At 35.3% G+C, this 16,392-nt stretch overlaps 1 protein-coding gene across 1 annotated transcript in view; it reads left to right on the top strand.

The window, feature by feature from the left end:
- LOC135118905 (uncharacterized) overlaps positions 1-15,862 on the top strand; it is a 48,679-nt gene extending 32,817 nt beyond the window's left edge. The window contains exons 3-9 of the mRNA XM_064042032.1: positions 262-1,646; positions 6,341-7,815; positions 10,142-10,238; positions 10,730-10,887; positions 11,696-11,844; positions 12,510-12,603; positions 13,442-15,862. Coding sequence (XP_063898102.1) covers positions 262-1,646; positions 6,341-7,815; positions 10,142-10,238; positions 10,730-10,887; positions 11,696-11,844; positions 12,510-12,603; positions 13,442-13,549 — 3,466 coding nt within the window. The 3' untranslated portion in view covers positions 13,550-15,862. The remainder of the gene's footprint in view (positions 1-261; positions 1,647-6,340; positions 7,816-10,141; positions 10,239-10,729; positions 10,888-11,695; positions 11,845-12,509; positions 12,604-13,441) is intronic.
- Positions 15,863-16,392: the final 530 nt, after the last annotated feature.

Here is a 16,392-nt window from a genome sequence, read left to right as displayed (position 1 = left end):
TCTTTATTTTTCTATTACAAACCATTTTACCATTTATGCTTTTCATGACAAATGTTCCAAAATTTATGAATTATAAATTTTAATTATAGTATAAACTAGCTTCTACAAGCAGTTTCACCCGTCCTTAATACATGTCCATAGTCCAGAAATAAACAGAATCTAATCATTATTAATACCACTTCAAAAATATTTATTTTGGAACATTTGTCTCCTCAAGCCATAGTTAAAGAACACAATATGACCCGCACTCTCTCTTTCCAGCGATCTACCGGACGAGGAAGACAAGAAATCACCAGTCCTACTCCTAGGAGTCAACAAGATCTCTGACTCCCCATCCTTCGTCAGAAGACGGTCCGTTGAACCACACACTTCAGGATCCATAAGGTTCTTCAGACCCCTAAAGTCTAAGTACACAAGGGGTCTCCATGGAGACGAAAGGTTGGAGAAAATCAGGCAGGATCTCCTAGTCCATAAAAGCAAGCCTGATACTTACATTCCTAATGACCACGAGGTTTCCTTGGAGCCAGAAGAAAGATGCATGAGATTGAGCTGTGTAGGTAGCTGTATTTGCGACAGAAAGAAAAGCTCTACTAGAGGCTCCTTCTCTTTTCAAAGACCAGAGCCTGGAACACAAAATTACGAGGAATCTAAAGACTTTTCTGAAAACGATATCGAGTTTAAGTATACTGAACATATACCTCATTGTCAGCCTTCTAGTAGCAAACAAAGCTACAATGTCACGCCAAAATCGACGGAGCGGCGCCATTTTCTTCTAGCAAACCTCAATGAAAGATTCCGTAAGACTCTAAGCTTGGACTCCAGAAAGGTTGAAACTAACCGCGTGGCTGTGAATTTGGCTAAAGAAACAAGACCGAAATCTTTGGTAAATACTAGTAACATTTGCGTGCAATCGTACAAAGCAAATGAGCCGTTTGTAGCACCAAATTTTAGCAAAGCATCCCAACCAAAGAAGAAACGTAAATCGTTTTTCTCTCTCGACACGTTCTTTGATTCAAAAAAGTCTGACACTTCATCTATCGACGACTACTGTTCTTCAAAATATAAGCGGTTTGAACTGGAAAGTGATGACTCACCTCTTTTTAAAAGGGATAATGGAGAAAAGACTCCTGACTTACTCAATCTGCCTGTTATAATAGACTCAGTTAGAAAAAAGCAATCAGACACGAGAAGACAGCTGGAGAAATTAGAAAACCATTACTATAAGAATATTCATAAGACACAGACAGTTATCGACGCAGTCCCTAAAGACGCTACTAACATTCAAGGTCCAAGTGGGCATACCAACCATTTGTACTTCGATGAAGACGTGGAATATATTGAGCCAGTTCAGAGCACTTTTACAAGCCAAAGCACACTTATTTTAGACAAGAACGGAGTTGAGGAACTCAAACCTGACTCCATTTTGACTATTAATACTGATGAAACTGATATAAGATTGCCAAGCTCGACTGTGTCTCCTAAATCGAATGTTGAAGACTTTGATAGTATAGGACCTTACGAAATTGAAGTTAAAGAGTCTGATTTAGTTAAAGTAGCGAAGGATTTGACAGTCAAAGTGATGGATAAATCAGTGGATTCTATAGGCAGCTGTTCCCTGGATGTCGACGCTAGTACCGATTTCTCAGGTAATTCTAATGCTGGCAAGTTTTTGGCTTTTTCTGTCGTTCGTAAATGTATTTGATTCGTACTTTTTTTGTTTAAGCATGAGTGATTGTGATTATTTTTTTTCAGTTCATTATCATCGTAATACAATGTTTTTTTTTCTAATGGATTTTATTTTTAAAGTAAAATGCGACATCTTTCAACTTTCAAATGAATATGCATTTTACTTTTAAATAAAACTCATCAAGCTACTTTCATAATTATTATTTTCATATTAATAAATGTTTTTACTATCATATTTAATCTGTGTTTTCTTTTTTCCTATTCTGTAGTATTTGTACTGTAGTTTAATTTCTATCTTATTCGTATTCATATTGTTATGGCATGTTTATTTATTAAAAGGTGAGTAAATTGAATTAATTTAAAACAGCACATCTCTTGCTATTTAAAAGCGTCTGTTTTTGCTCGTCGACGACATCTTTTAATTGCTTTCTCCAACTTTATACGGAATATATTCTCTTAAATCTTCATGAAACTATTTATATCTATAGAACCAAAGGTGTTGAATTTGTTAAAGAAAGTTATTTTGTGTGGAACGAAACGCACAGCAAATGGAATGAGCGCGAATTTGTGTACATTCAAAACTGGAAATGTCTTTTTCGCTTATCTTTATTAGTAAAGATCGATAAAAATGAAAATATTTATTATAAAACAAAATACCATAGTCATTTACCATAGCCATTATTCGATATTCATGTTCTCATTCTCATTCATTACGGAAGTCGTAAATATTTAATTCATCCTCAGACCGGTCGATTAAAACATAAACATGACTTAAAGACCATAGCTGATGTTTATAAAACACCATAATAAATCTAGGTCATGCATAGAAATCGCAAACAATGCTGATTGCAAAATGCACTCACAAACAAAAAGACAATCGGATACGTACACATGTGGATAATCTATGTATCGACCTCGTTTCTACCCACGCACGGCTCCAGCTCGGTCATTGCCGTCATATTGCTTACGAATACGCACCTAAACACACCTGAGATAAATATTTCGCAAAAATCTGACAACGCTATCTATAAACTTTCTGTGAATCAACGAAACCAAAACTTGTCGACCGTGAAACGGAACGGTGCGGACTGGCCGCAAACGGGTGTGCGTCGTCGACTCGAGTAAAAAAAAATAAAACGTTGACATTTCTTCTTTGTGAACTGATGTCATAAAATAGTTTAGCGAGTGAAAAATTATATGATGTGTTCAAAAAATATTTACTGTAAATTGGTTTCTATAACATTCTAAATATTGTGTAATTCAGTTAATGTGTGTTGAAAGCGATCGGTAAGTTTTGGAGCCGGTTTTCAATGTCAAAAAGGATTTAAAAATAATTACTTTTACCGTACTTTGTAACATTTTTATTTTATGGAAAATACTTTTTGATTATAAAACTGTGTTAGATTTGTTGGACCCTGCATGACGTAGTATCTTTTTACAACCGTCCTAAGGTAGATGACTAATAAGATTATTAATAATACTTCAGAGAAAAACGATTCATCTTTCTAATTATTTTCTGGCTTAAAATCTGATAGTCATTTTACAATACGTCGCTTATATTGTTATTAAAGAAAAAATACATAATATACATCATATAAGGACGAAATTAAAGTTAAATATATGTATATTTAATCTGTTTAAAAACACCACAACTTGTTTTTCAAATATTATTTGACCTTTTACCTCTATAACCTAATTTTAATATGTACTTATACATGACAAGTATGTATTTGGCTTAATAAGTTGGAAACTACATAGATTTTTATCTTATTCTAGTATTTTAACCTAAAAAGATTGAAATCTGTGTGTGGAACTATGACTTTTCACCTCTTTGCTGCATCATTGCTTAAGATATATAATTGCGTTTATGTAGCTAGCTTGTTAAATGCAATAGAGTTCCAAATTCTGTAAAAAATCGTAATATGAAACAAAAGTACATCATCTCCCGAGCCTTATCCCAACTGTGTTGGGGTCGGCTTCCAGTCTAACATGATGCCGCTGGGTACCAGTGTTTTGCAATGAGGGACTGCCTATCTGACCTACTCAACCCAGTTACCCGGGCAATCAACCCATTTACCCAGACACCTAGAGAGAAATACTAGCAAAATGTCTATCTAAACTAATATTATAAAGTTGACGAGTTGGTTGCTTTGCTTGATTGAACGGATAACCCCTGGAACCACTTTCAGAGATAGGTAGCACATTTATCAGGTGAAAATGCCATCAGGCTTTACTAGAATGTAGCTATCAATATACATATAGTCACTTTATAATTAAACAGCTATAACTATCTTGATTTTATTGCTAATTGCTTATTGTTTCATTTAATTTCATTTCAGCATTCTCTTTTCAAAGTCAAAGTTATTAATACTTTTTATTACTTTGACATTATTTTAAATCAAGTTTTTTCACAGTACTTAATTACAGATAGGTTATTCAAATAAAAAAAACAAAATCTGTCCAGCCTTTGCCCAACTCTGCTTCCAGTCTAACTTAATGCAACCGAGTACCAGTGTTTTACATAAAGCAACTGTCTATCTGACCTAAAAAAAAACGAAACCAAAAACCTTCTCCTTAGTACGAAAACCTCATCAAAATGAGAGATAATTGCATACAAACTGACAACCTCCCTTTTTAGAAATTATTCTATTTCACTCGTTATATACTGGAATCGCAGATATACGCGAGACACAATTGAATTCTATTGTCTTATTAAATGTGGCATACAAGATCAAAATCAAAAGTCATTTATTCAAAGTAGGCTGAAAATCAGCACTTTTCGAACGTCAAAACAAATGTTAGCCCCGAAAACGCCCGCCCTTCACCACTTCCTATGTGTTTTTACTGGGAAGAAGAAGTGGTGGAACAAACTCCCCTGCAACACAAGAGGTTAAAGAACAATTTCTCGAACACTAAAATGCAAGAGGAGCCACCTTACACAATAAGGTGTGACTTGCAAATGTTATTGCATAGCCTTAAGAAATAAACAAACACAAAGAAATAGTTGGCATACATATTGACTTGACATATGAGTCATGGGTGTAGGCGTTCGTGAACTGGTCAGTTTTCTTATTTAGTTTGAATGTGTTTTGAAATTGAGAATCTCTTTGGTGCTGTTATTTTCTTGTATTTTTGAATAGTACCTATATAGTTGTTTATTTGTTATTTATAAATAAGGGTTTATGTTGGAATTGTATGGTAAGGGATTGTTTTAAATTACAAAAGAAATATGGTTCAGTATTTGTTTATTCTGAGGGAATTTCTTTAAAAAACAATAAATACACACATCAATCTTATAATATCCCACCCTTTTTTGTGTTAGGATTTAAAATGCAGCTTGTATTGGGATTAACGGAGTTATCTATCTCCGTACAAAATTTTACTTTAATTGACCTAAGCATTATGTATCAACTTCATAGATTGAGTTTTATTATATTTTCAAAGGCAAATGATTATTATATTATAATTCAAATAATACTCACATAAGAATTGGTATCCTGCATTTAAAAATTTAACTAAAATACACGGTTCAATTCAAAACCTATTTCTTTTTAGGAAGCCTTTTAAAATTTTATTTTTTTAATGTTAAAGTTAATAAAATTATCAAAAAACGCGGGAAACACTACAGAAGAAAAGCTAGTCAACCTAAATATGTAGTTCAATGACAACATACGCACACATACACACATTTTATCTCACTTACATCATACATTACATTCTCACGGACATACAATCTTGTATCTCATTGATAAGATAGTCAGCCATGCTGTGTGGTAATTATTTTTTTATATAAAAACCTTTTTTCTTCATCTCAATGATTCTAAATACAAAATGTGTGATTATTACCTCATTTTTCATGCCTGTGAGTGTTTGCAAAAGTTTGTGTGGTAGTTCCGAACCTTTTTGTTGATTTTTGCTTGTTGTAATCTGTGGATTATCTGTGTGGCAGTGGTTTTGGCTTTATTATTGTTGTTTGTGTGTCAATGTTATACCTATGTTATTTTCTACAATTTTAAAATGTTCTGATACTATGATATGGTATGTTTTTGTATTTTCATTCATAAAAAGCAAAGGTTTTAAGTAATGTTTTAGGTGCCTACTCATCTTTAAGTAAGGAAATAATTTAAGTCAAAGAGTACAGTCTTTGAGTTTTGATTTTTATAGGGCATGATATTAAAATTATGATGATTATTTTTCTTGTTTTTTGCATTCTAATTAATAAAATTTGATTCTGGAATAATGCATCTGTAATAAGTAGGTACGGTCCTAATATATTGAATAACTCGCGAGGCAGTCAATATTTTTCTAAGAAAACAACAACCATACAGTGTATGTGTATGTACTTAAAATAAACTAAAAATGAAACTGTAGGTAAGATACAAAGAATGAAAGGTATAAAAAGATTTGAAAATTAATCATGATATTATAATTTATGTTTACCTACATTAAAAGTTATCAATTGATTATATGTATTTCCCTGAAATATTACGAAATTGTTTTAATTTGCAAGGTCATGTTGACGTACTTTAGTCACGTTGTTTTAAGTGTATTGAAGCTAATGATTTTTCAACGACTCAGCATCATCCATGAAACAAAAAACCTTGTACCTACATACTAAATAATCACATAATAACGAAAGTTCTTCTCATTCCAGATACCACATCAGGAAGTCTGAACCTTCTGACACCCTCTTCGACAACCAGTCGGATCCGAGACTTCACATCCCGTCTACAGGAACGGGCAGGGTCCAACCTTCAGCCTAACTACCTGGCCAGCCCCACGCCCGTCGCCACCCCCGTCCGAACCCCAGAAGACACCACACCCACCCCCAGGAAGTCTGAGAATCTCCTCAAACCACCCCCCAAGGTCTATGTCGACACCTCAAGCCACAGATCTAGAGGACACCATAAAAAACGGGACGAGTTACCCCATAAAAAACCCAGCTATCTTAACCTAGCCTGCTCTGTCAACGGATACACGAATCTTACTACATATGATTCGAAATTAAGGCAGGATATAAACAAAAGTCGAGAGGCTTCTCCAATAAGGCCTATTACACACACTTACCAGTATAGAAGCGAAAATAACTCGCTCCTCGTCCCAGTTCCGGTCAGTGCGAATAAACTGCTGGTGCCAACATTCGGGCCCCATGATACGCGCGCTGATTTGACACAAAAAGCGCCTACTAAGGCGCACACAGACCCTTACTTAGCCACGTCACCTTTTAATGTCTACATGGCGGCCGAAAATAAACAGTTAAAGAACGACTTTTTAGGCAATATGACGACTAGCAGCCGTCCTTACATATCGAGCGAAAGCAAGAATTTCGCCACATCAATGCTTCATAAAACCGATGAAGTAGATAATTCTAAGGAGATCACCTTCAAATCCAGTTATTCGGAGACGAATTTCAGGAAGACCGTGACTTCTAATGGCAAAGAGACCAGGTTCAGCTCTGAATCTTACACCATTTCTTCTAATGGGGTCTCTAAAAGAGTAGAAATCACGAAGGAGAATGGGGAACAGTTAACAAGTCCTATGAAGAGTTTTATTCAGCAACGGGTGGAAAGACTTTACGGGCCAGGCGCTCTAGCTCAAGGGTTCTTCAACCAGAAGCGCCATAAACTCAAAAGCACCAGCGAGGATGACGACCCTAAGGTTTTAACTGAAAAATCTCTGAACACACCTGAAAGAGTCCCCAGAAAACTCGAGAAGAGTCCTGAGGAGATTGAGAAGGATCTGTGCACCAGTCCTAACGGGGAGATGGATTCCAGCGTGTCCCTACCAGTTCTAAGGCATCTAAGGCCTGAATTCCGCGCTCAACTGCCTATAATTTCGCCAAAGAAGTGTGTGAAAAGTGATCTGTCTCCGCAGAAGATTGAAGACATTCCTAAGTTGGAAAAGACTGAGAAAGAACAGGATAAAAGTTCAGTGTCGGTTACAAATGGTATTTCTGTGATAAAACTCGATAGTGATGTTGGTGATGAATCGGTGATTAGTGTTAATGGTGATTCGAATGGTGTTGAGGTGGTGAAGGATGCTCATTACTTCTTGAGCTTGGAGAAGAAGGAGACGGAGAGGCTGTTGGCTCTTGCTGCTACTGCTGAGAAGGAGTTGGAAGATTTACAGGTGAGAAAATACATCTTTAAAACTTTTATAATCCTATTTAAGAGGCAAAAAGTGGGCCCTAGGTAAAAATGGATTTTATAGGGGATTTTAAGTTTGATTATAGTTAAGAGCTGATTTTCCAGCTCTGGTTCTTAGACACCTTCCAAAATTCGCTTAGCCGTCTTAAAATTAGTAACTGTTACTGTTCTATCAACAGCAGTAGGGATCTCAGACACAAACCATCTGATATGTCGTGATTGAATTGACTGTGAAGTTACCTCTCATAAATAAATAACAATATTTCCAAAACTGCCCACGTCCATATCGCTAAAGGACCATTGGTCATCACAAAATTAATTTAGCCAGCCTCTTACATAAAGCCTATGCTATATTTTAAAGAGGAAATGTCAAGTTCAATCCTAATCTTGAATTCAAAATAAAATATCCTTAAAAAGAAATATTGACATTGAAATTTTACTAAAAGATCCAAAATATCTATGTCTAGCTAGACGGAGCTCTTCTATAATTATAGCTAAGACCTTGTCTGGTTAAGGCGTATCTAATTGTTATAGTTTTGTTGCCACAATTAAATTCGGCCTGCCGAACTGGTTTGTGGCTTGACAGGGTTGTCTAATATTTTGTTACGGATTGTTAATTCATATTACAAAAGCTAAATTAACTCTGCAAGTTAGTCAGCTTTCAGACAATACTATTGTACTGATTTTATGAGCTGTACAGATAGTCCAGAAATTGAGAAAGTACATAGGCTACTCTTTAGCCTGGGTGCAGAAAGTAGATCCCTTGGGGCACGATTGGAGTCGCGGGGAACAGCATATATCAGCAAATTATACTCTAGCTGTCTTTTGCAACTTGCCTTCATTCTAAGATTTAAGATTATTCTTATTATTCACACGACTGGATTTCCAAACCTATTTCGAAAATGGCCAGCCCTGCCTTGCAATTTTGAATGTACCCATACAACAAAAGTTTGCAAAGGAACCTAGTCATTATATCATTTTTTATGACCCATGTCAGAGTTTTTTTAACTAGCTTCTACCTCGAATAGAATCGGCCAGTGATTTGAACTGTTTCCCGTGGGAGCAAGTCCACGCAATTGGATAGAAGTCCGTTTTGCTTCAGTCTTAAAATGATTCGAGCCGCCAAAATGATTGGCAAGAACTTATATATCTCCTCATTAGCATCCTGCCCTTATCCCAATTTTATTTCGGGTTGGCGCCATACATTTTCTTCTTCCATACTCTTCTATCTGTCGTCATCTCACAAGTAACATTATTTCAAGCCATGTCGACTTTCACACAATCCATGCATCGTTTCTTTGGTCTTCCAACCACCTCTGGTCTTGGTATATAATATAATATCATTATAATATAACTTGACATTGATCTCAAAACTCAATGACATAATATATATGGCCTCACAGCAGAACAAATTAGTTAATACCTCATTTGAATGTTTAAAGATGTTTTCCTATTCTCAATGTTAAGTTTCTTCAATAATATTGATGCAGGTGGAACCACTTCACGGTCGTTTGAGCAGACTGAATTTTATATTGCATATTATCTGAATTTAATTTTATTGTTGTTCCTTTTGATATAAATAATTAGACGTCTTATTTTATATATTTTCCATGTATTCCATGTCCATGTAATTATTTCAAGCACATAGGTAATTTGTTTTTCTAAAGTTTCAAATACAATACTGGTAAACAAGATTAAAAGAGTCCTAGGTCTCCAAGAAGATAATCTATCTTCTGCACAGAACATATTATACAAGCATTAGCGCAGACTCAGGTGCACTCCCTATTCCTTCAGTCTCATAGCCCGATGGGACGGCAATCCGACACGACGAGAGAGATTAGACGACCGATATTAACGTGCTCTCCGATGCACCAACTCCCAGACAACAGGCTTTTTTTTAAGTTTCTTAAAACCTGCAAAGCGATTTAGATTCTATCCGGCATTCGAATCTTAAACCCTGTGCATAGGAGTCACGCTATTGCAACTATAATATTTTTTTTATTTTTTTTATAAGACTATTGTGACTCTTTGATATGTATTAGGTATTTATGTACCATTTTAATTGTACCTAATTAGGTAGGTAATATTGTACTGAAATTATTTAAATACTGTTACTAGCATATAGCCTTTGTAATTAATAACAATAATTAAATAGACCCACAGGAGTTTTGGGTCTATATAGGACTAACACTATTAATAATTTATTTATTTATTTTTATTTATTAATAATGTTGCAATTTATTATAATGTAGTTATTTATTAATAATAATGATAGACTTTGACTAAATATATTTGTACAATGTTTTCAGAATCGCGAGGATGTGAGCGAGGAAGTGCTGGGCTTCCTCCGAGCCGCGTCCGGCAAGGCGAGGCTTCTCGCTACACAGAAGATGCAGCAGTTTGAAGGTAAACATACCTACCTCTTAAAAAACTGTATCTCCTACTCTTATAATATTTACTTTTAAAAGTCATACAGCCTTTTTGGACGAAAAGAAACCTGGTATGGAGAAGTGTTGGCTGTAAACCAAGCTGATGGCTTTTTAGTAAGAACTCGTGAAGGTTACGGAACTGGTACACCGGTAGTTTTTTCTCATAAGCTGCGTAGAGTATGTTTGACCGGTAAGTCTCACCGGTTTGCTGAAGGAACTTTTTTCCAGACTTAGACATTAGGTACCAAGTTTCATCAACATCAATGAAGAAGTAACAAACATACACCCACACACACTCCTCACACACCTTTATGTGTATTACTAATGTGTTATAATTCTAGACAACCGAGATGGGCAAAATACCTTATAGAGGGAATCTTGAGCTACTCATAAGACGCATCTCTGTTGACAACTTTCCACACATTATATTTAAAGCCCAAAAACTAACATATTATTTTAAATTTCCAGGCCTCTGCTACAACAATATAAACGAGCGACAAGACGAGCCGTTCCCTACTACAGTTGAAGACTTACAAGGGTTTTGGGACATGGTGTGTCTACAAGTCGCTAATGTCGACGCTATATACCAGCATATAGCTGAACTCAAAGCTAATAATTGGCAGGAGGTGAGGAAATTATATTTATAAGGGTAATAGTAGGGCTTAACTACTTTTTGAAAATCTTTGGTAGTCTTTATGGGTAAGCAGAAGCCAGACAAGGGTGTCGGATTGCCTAGGTAACTAGGTTGAGGTCAGATAGATAGTTGCTCCATGTTAAACACTGGTTCTTACTTAGCTGCATCCGGTTATGTTTGTTTCCAATATTCTATCTTTGAGATAAATCAGTCAGTTTTTTTTTTTATATACCTTACACTGATTCTTATGAAAATTCAAGCATCTATTATTATTCTTTATTGTACACAAAAACATTTAAAAGACACACACAACACAGAGAAGACATGTACAAAGGCGAGCTTAACCCAGAACTGGGTTCTCTAACAGCAAACCTTAGAGCGATAGAGAGATGCGATAGGGAAGAGAAAATTTTAAGTGCACAACATTAAACAAAACAAAGATGAAACTACATAACATAAAATATATACTTATAAATAAAACATAAAATATAATAAATAAATAAATACATACATACAAATAAGGTCATGTTGACAGGAAACGTTCTTTAATTCATCTATCTAAGGGGCTGCCAAGTTTCAAGTTCGCACTTGGCCAATTTTTGTTAACCGACTTCAAAAAAGTAGGTCCTCAGTTTGACCTGTATGTTATACGAAGAATATTTATTTATGCCTGAATATTTAATAACCAAATAAATGTTTGGAGTTTGAGTTTGAAGGAGAACTTTTTCTTTAAGTTTACGTCTTTTTTTTAAGTTTTTTGTGAACCACAAAACTAACCAGAATTTTCTCAAATATTTCAGATAGCAGTAACAGTGAAACCCCAGCCGTCCACTCCAGTAACGTCTCCGCCGCGCCGCGCCCGCGCTACTCCGGTCGTCAAGAACGAGAAGGCACGACTAGCGGCCGAGAAACGAGAAGCTGATAGAAAAGCTATGTTGGAGCATAGGAGGTAATTCATTATATCTGTAGCTTATATTGTCCCACTCCTGAGAAAAGATCGATTCAAAAGACTCAAATAATATAATTTTTACCCGACTTCACAAAAAGGATGTATATTGTCCCACTGCTAGGCTGCACCCCAAAAAGGATGAGGTTTGATTGTATTATATTTTCTCTATCTGAAGTCCAGAAGACAAGTGATCTACTTTTAGACTATTTAACATTGTCAGGAGCCTATTAAGTGGTGGCCCATTTTAAGGATACATCCCACAAACATTATAAAGTTTAGCATTCGAGGAAAACTGTTTTTTGCCCGGTTACGGGAAGTGGTTCTCCAGGACCATGGGACCAAGGGAAAGGAAATGCATCATTAGCTAAACCTTTTTTGGAAAGTTGCCATTTACAAGAAAAAAACAAACATAATACATTAAATCCTTTGATTTATAATTTTAATTATTTGAAAAAAATACACAACAGGGTCGCTGCATATGCTGAGCGAGGGCCATTTCGCGTGATTGTGACGCATATTTTCCTTTCACCATATTCTTCTGTTCTTCTATTTTATTCTTGTTTGATTTTATATGTATATTCGTCTTTGTTTGTGCGTCACGAACGCGAATAAATGTTTTGATTTGATTTGAACAGTAAAATAACTCAATAATATTGTTTCCTCAGACGCGTGGCTCGCGAGCGTCAGCTGGCGGCGCGGGCGGCGGCGCCCGGCACCAGCCACGACCTGCACAAGGACATGGGCATCGAGGGCAGCCAGGTACACACTACTATGCTTATAAACTATTAATCTATACAGTGTTGAGGGTGGGGTTCGTACTTGTGATCCACAATGATACGGCGAGACTTTGTTGGAAAAAGTTTAATAATAGCAAAAACAAAAATCATAAAAATGCGCGATGCGCACCGGGCGCTTGGGGGGCGGCGGCGGCGGCCCGGCCGGTGAGCGCGCCAGCGACAAGCAACGCGCGCCCACCCCGCAAGCCGCGAATACTTATATTATTGCTTGTTTTAAAAACAAACTAATACTAATCGAGCGCATCGCTAACACATTGGATGACAGGTTATTAGTAGCCGAAACCAGTGGTTCTAATCATGCAAATAACTAAAAATAAAAGATAAGCTAAAAAAAGCACTTTTCGAACGTCAGAATTAGATGCGACACCCCCAAAAACGCCTATACTTCACCACTTCCTATGTGTTATTGCTGGGCAGACAACGCAACAAACCTCCTCAACAACATATGTCGGTCTATATTTCTCGCTGTCTGAAAATCCGCGCGAAGTACAAAGTTTGAAAGGGCTGTTAGTCTGCCAACTTATGACTAAATAGTCAAAGGCATCTTCTGTTTTCCTACTACTATATAACAATTTAAAAATGTGATTTTCAAAACACAAGAGTTTTAGCATAGATCTCATCTCTTCGGATTATCGTCGCAGAAAACTATGAAAGTGAGAGAATAGGGAGTGCTCTTGTGTCTGTACCCTTAATATGTCCTGCAGCTGACCTTCATGAATAGCCGCCGTGGCCGACAATCAGCATTGAAGCCATAATTATTATTTAAACAGTAAACAATAATTCTATTTTTCTAATTACAGGAGGTAGAAATCTTCGTAGGCAAGACAGCGAAACCGTCGAAAGTGGCTCCGAAAGGTGACTGCATGAGCTCCGAGCGCTCTGAGGACTCCATGGTCGAGGAGAGCTGATCACATCACCTTTAGATACACCCGCATACTGCAAACTTTTAGTCGGACCATAGTTTTTTGAGATCATAAATCAATATGTAAATTAATAGAAGCACACGTAACAACGATTAGTTAATTGTCCGGTATCAGACCGACTAAAAACTTTGTTCATCACTAGCTGATCCCGCGAACTTCGTATCATTCAAACCTTCCCTGGACCTCTACAAACATTTTAAAACCAAAATCAGCTCAATCGGCCCAGCCATTCTCGAGTTTTAGTGAGACTAACGAACAGCAATTCATTTTTATTTATATAGATTATTCATTTATCGTCCCACTGCTGGGCTCAGGCCTCCTCTCACACGGAGAAGGATTGAGCATTAATCACCACGCTTGCTCAATGCGGGTTGCTGATTTCAAAATTTATAGGCAGTTCAGGTTTCCTCAAGTTGTTTTCCTTCAATTACTCAGTCATTGTTGTCCAATATATACTTAGAAAGTGCATACAAACTTGGAAAGGTTGCATTGGTACTTGCCAGACCTGGAATTGAAACCAAACATACTTGAGAGGTTGGTTCTTTACCCACTAGGCCACCACAACTTAATAGTTTGATTGGGCTCATAAATCAGTAAGGAAATGAATGGTACGCACATTACAAAGATCAGGTATTTAATCAGTATCAGACCGAATGAAAACTTATATTGGATTCACGCTTTTCTTAAGGAAAATTTGTTAAGCAACTATTGGTCGACTGTTTAGTTTGCAGTGTGCGAAAGCGCTTAGATTTACTATAAACCCTGATAAAAATTGTCTACTAAACTTTGTTAGTAAATGCCCAAGTTTATCAACAATATAAACATCTGTTTTTCTTAAAATTATTTACTTTGATCGGGACAATTCATTGAAAATAGTTGTTTTGAGAAAACTGACGTTTATGATGCCGGTGAATCTTGGGTCCTTGGGAAGATTGTACTATTTAACTATAACGATAACCAAACCATAACCAGCCGTATACTTGCCGCCCATTGGTCACATCGGTGGTTTGACAACTGAAAATGGTTCGGTTATCGTTATAGTTAAATGGTGTAACTCACTCTTTTTACAAAAAAAAGTTGAAAAAACGCAAAGTTTTTTTATTAAAATGTGTTCAATGTCTGTTTAATTTTTATTGTCGTTGTAATAACACCATTTTATGCTTTTTTCTTCATGAACATGAATATGAAGTATGATATGGTTCTTAAAGTTACCGTTGTTAAAAAAGCTTTAAAATTCTTTTTTTGCGGTTCGTTTAAGATTTACGGTGCCACGGACATACAGACACATACCAATCAAACTTATAACTTAAAATCTACATGTTGTACCACAAAACATATTAAACGTCTGTTAAACACTTGTCTAAAAAAATTACAAATTATGACGTTGAAATAAGGTCCGTTTTCCAGCCACACTTTTGGATAAGTGGCTAAGATAGTAAGGCTTTACATGTTTAAAAATAAAGTTTAGTAGACAATTTTTGCAACAGAAAAAGTCCTATGAAAACATGAAGTTTTTTGTATGAAAATGTATGTAATTAAATAAAAAAAATATGAAATTATGATACTCAACTTTTGTAGGAATATGGAATCGTATTAACATTGTTTGTTTATTCACAGTAAATTATTGTTTTAATTCATTTTTTTTTACATTCACATTTATATTTTGTAGTTTACAATTTTAATTGGTTTTATTTGTTGCAATGATTATGGAATTTTTATACTTTTAACTATGAATTTTTAGTTTCTCATCGAAGATGTAATAATGGTTGATTTTAATATATTTTGTAAACTTGACGGTTAAAATTGTAAATTATAAAAAGAAATCATTAAAAAAATATATTCATTCATCACTAATGATTTTTTTATGAGATCGATTAGCGCAGAAAAGCTAAAAAAATATCTTTAGTTTTATTTTTTCGTTAATTCGCCCTCATATTATTCCGATTTTACCCTTGTAAGTAGCTTCTGTAAAAATTACGTAAGTTTTAAGAAGTTCTAAGAAATTAAGCAAGTGACTTAGAAAGGGATTTTACATGTGTAAATTTATCGTAAATTAATTACATAAGCTATTTACAAGTGTAATTTTGGCATTATGAAACACTAAAAAAATAATAAAAATACGATTTTGCACATTCCTCTTAAAATTAATAATTATTTATTTTTAATCATGTTTGTACAACATATTTTCGCATTTTCGCTAATTATTGTAAATATTGTAAACGCCTAAAATTTTAATGTACTGTTGAACAGGTATTTATGCCTCTTTTGTGAAGGGGAAGTATCAAGATTTTATAGAAATACATTTAAAATAGCAATTAAATACAAGTATCTAAATTGGTTCAGCCATTCTGCACTGAATATTTCAATCATATACGCATTTATAAATAATATTAGTTAAAATACAGGGTGTTTGGCGCATGGACCGACACAATTTTTTGGGGGATTCGTGAGGCCATGTACTAGTTTTCACTCATAGACCCAATGTCCTATATGTCACTGTATTCGAGATACGATTTTTTTTGTTTGTTTTTAAAAATTACCGGAACTATCACCTTTAAAACGCTATAACTTTTCAGTCTGTTGTCGAATTTACACCAAATCACTTTCATTGCGTTCTCTGATGTATTATTATTCCAAATAAAACATAAATTCATAGCACTAGATGGAAAAAAAATACTTGTTGAGCTTCCAAAGTCTTAAAAATGAAAAAACGTATGAAAAATGTCAAATTCAAAATTAATTATAAAAAAAAGTAAAAGCTTTTATGAACTTCATTTAATAAAAAAATGCCTACTTAATACCCTTTCCAACGATATGCCACATGGGTG

Source organism: Helicoverpa armigera, chromosome 27 (assembly GCF_030705265.1).
Source record: "Helicoverpa armigera isolate CAAS_96S chromosome 27, ASM3070526v1, whole genome shotgun sequence".
Lineage (NCBI taxonomy): Eukaryota > Metazoa > Arthropoda > Insecta > Lepidoptera > Noctuidae > Helicoverpa > Helicoverpa armigera.
The sequence above is the reverse complement of the archived record's forward strand: the minus strand, read 5'-3'. Positions and strand labels throughout refer to the sequence as shown.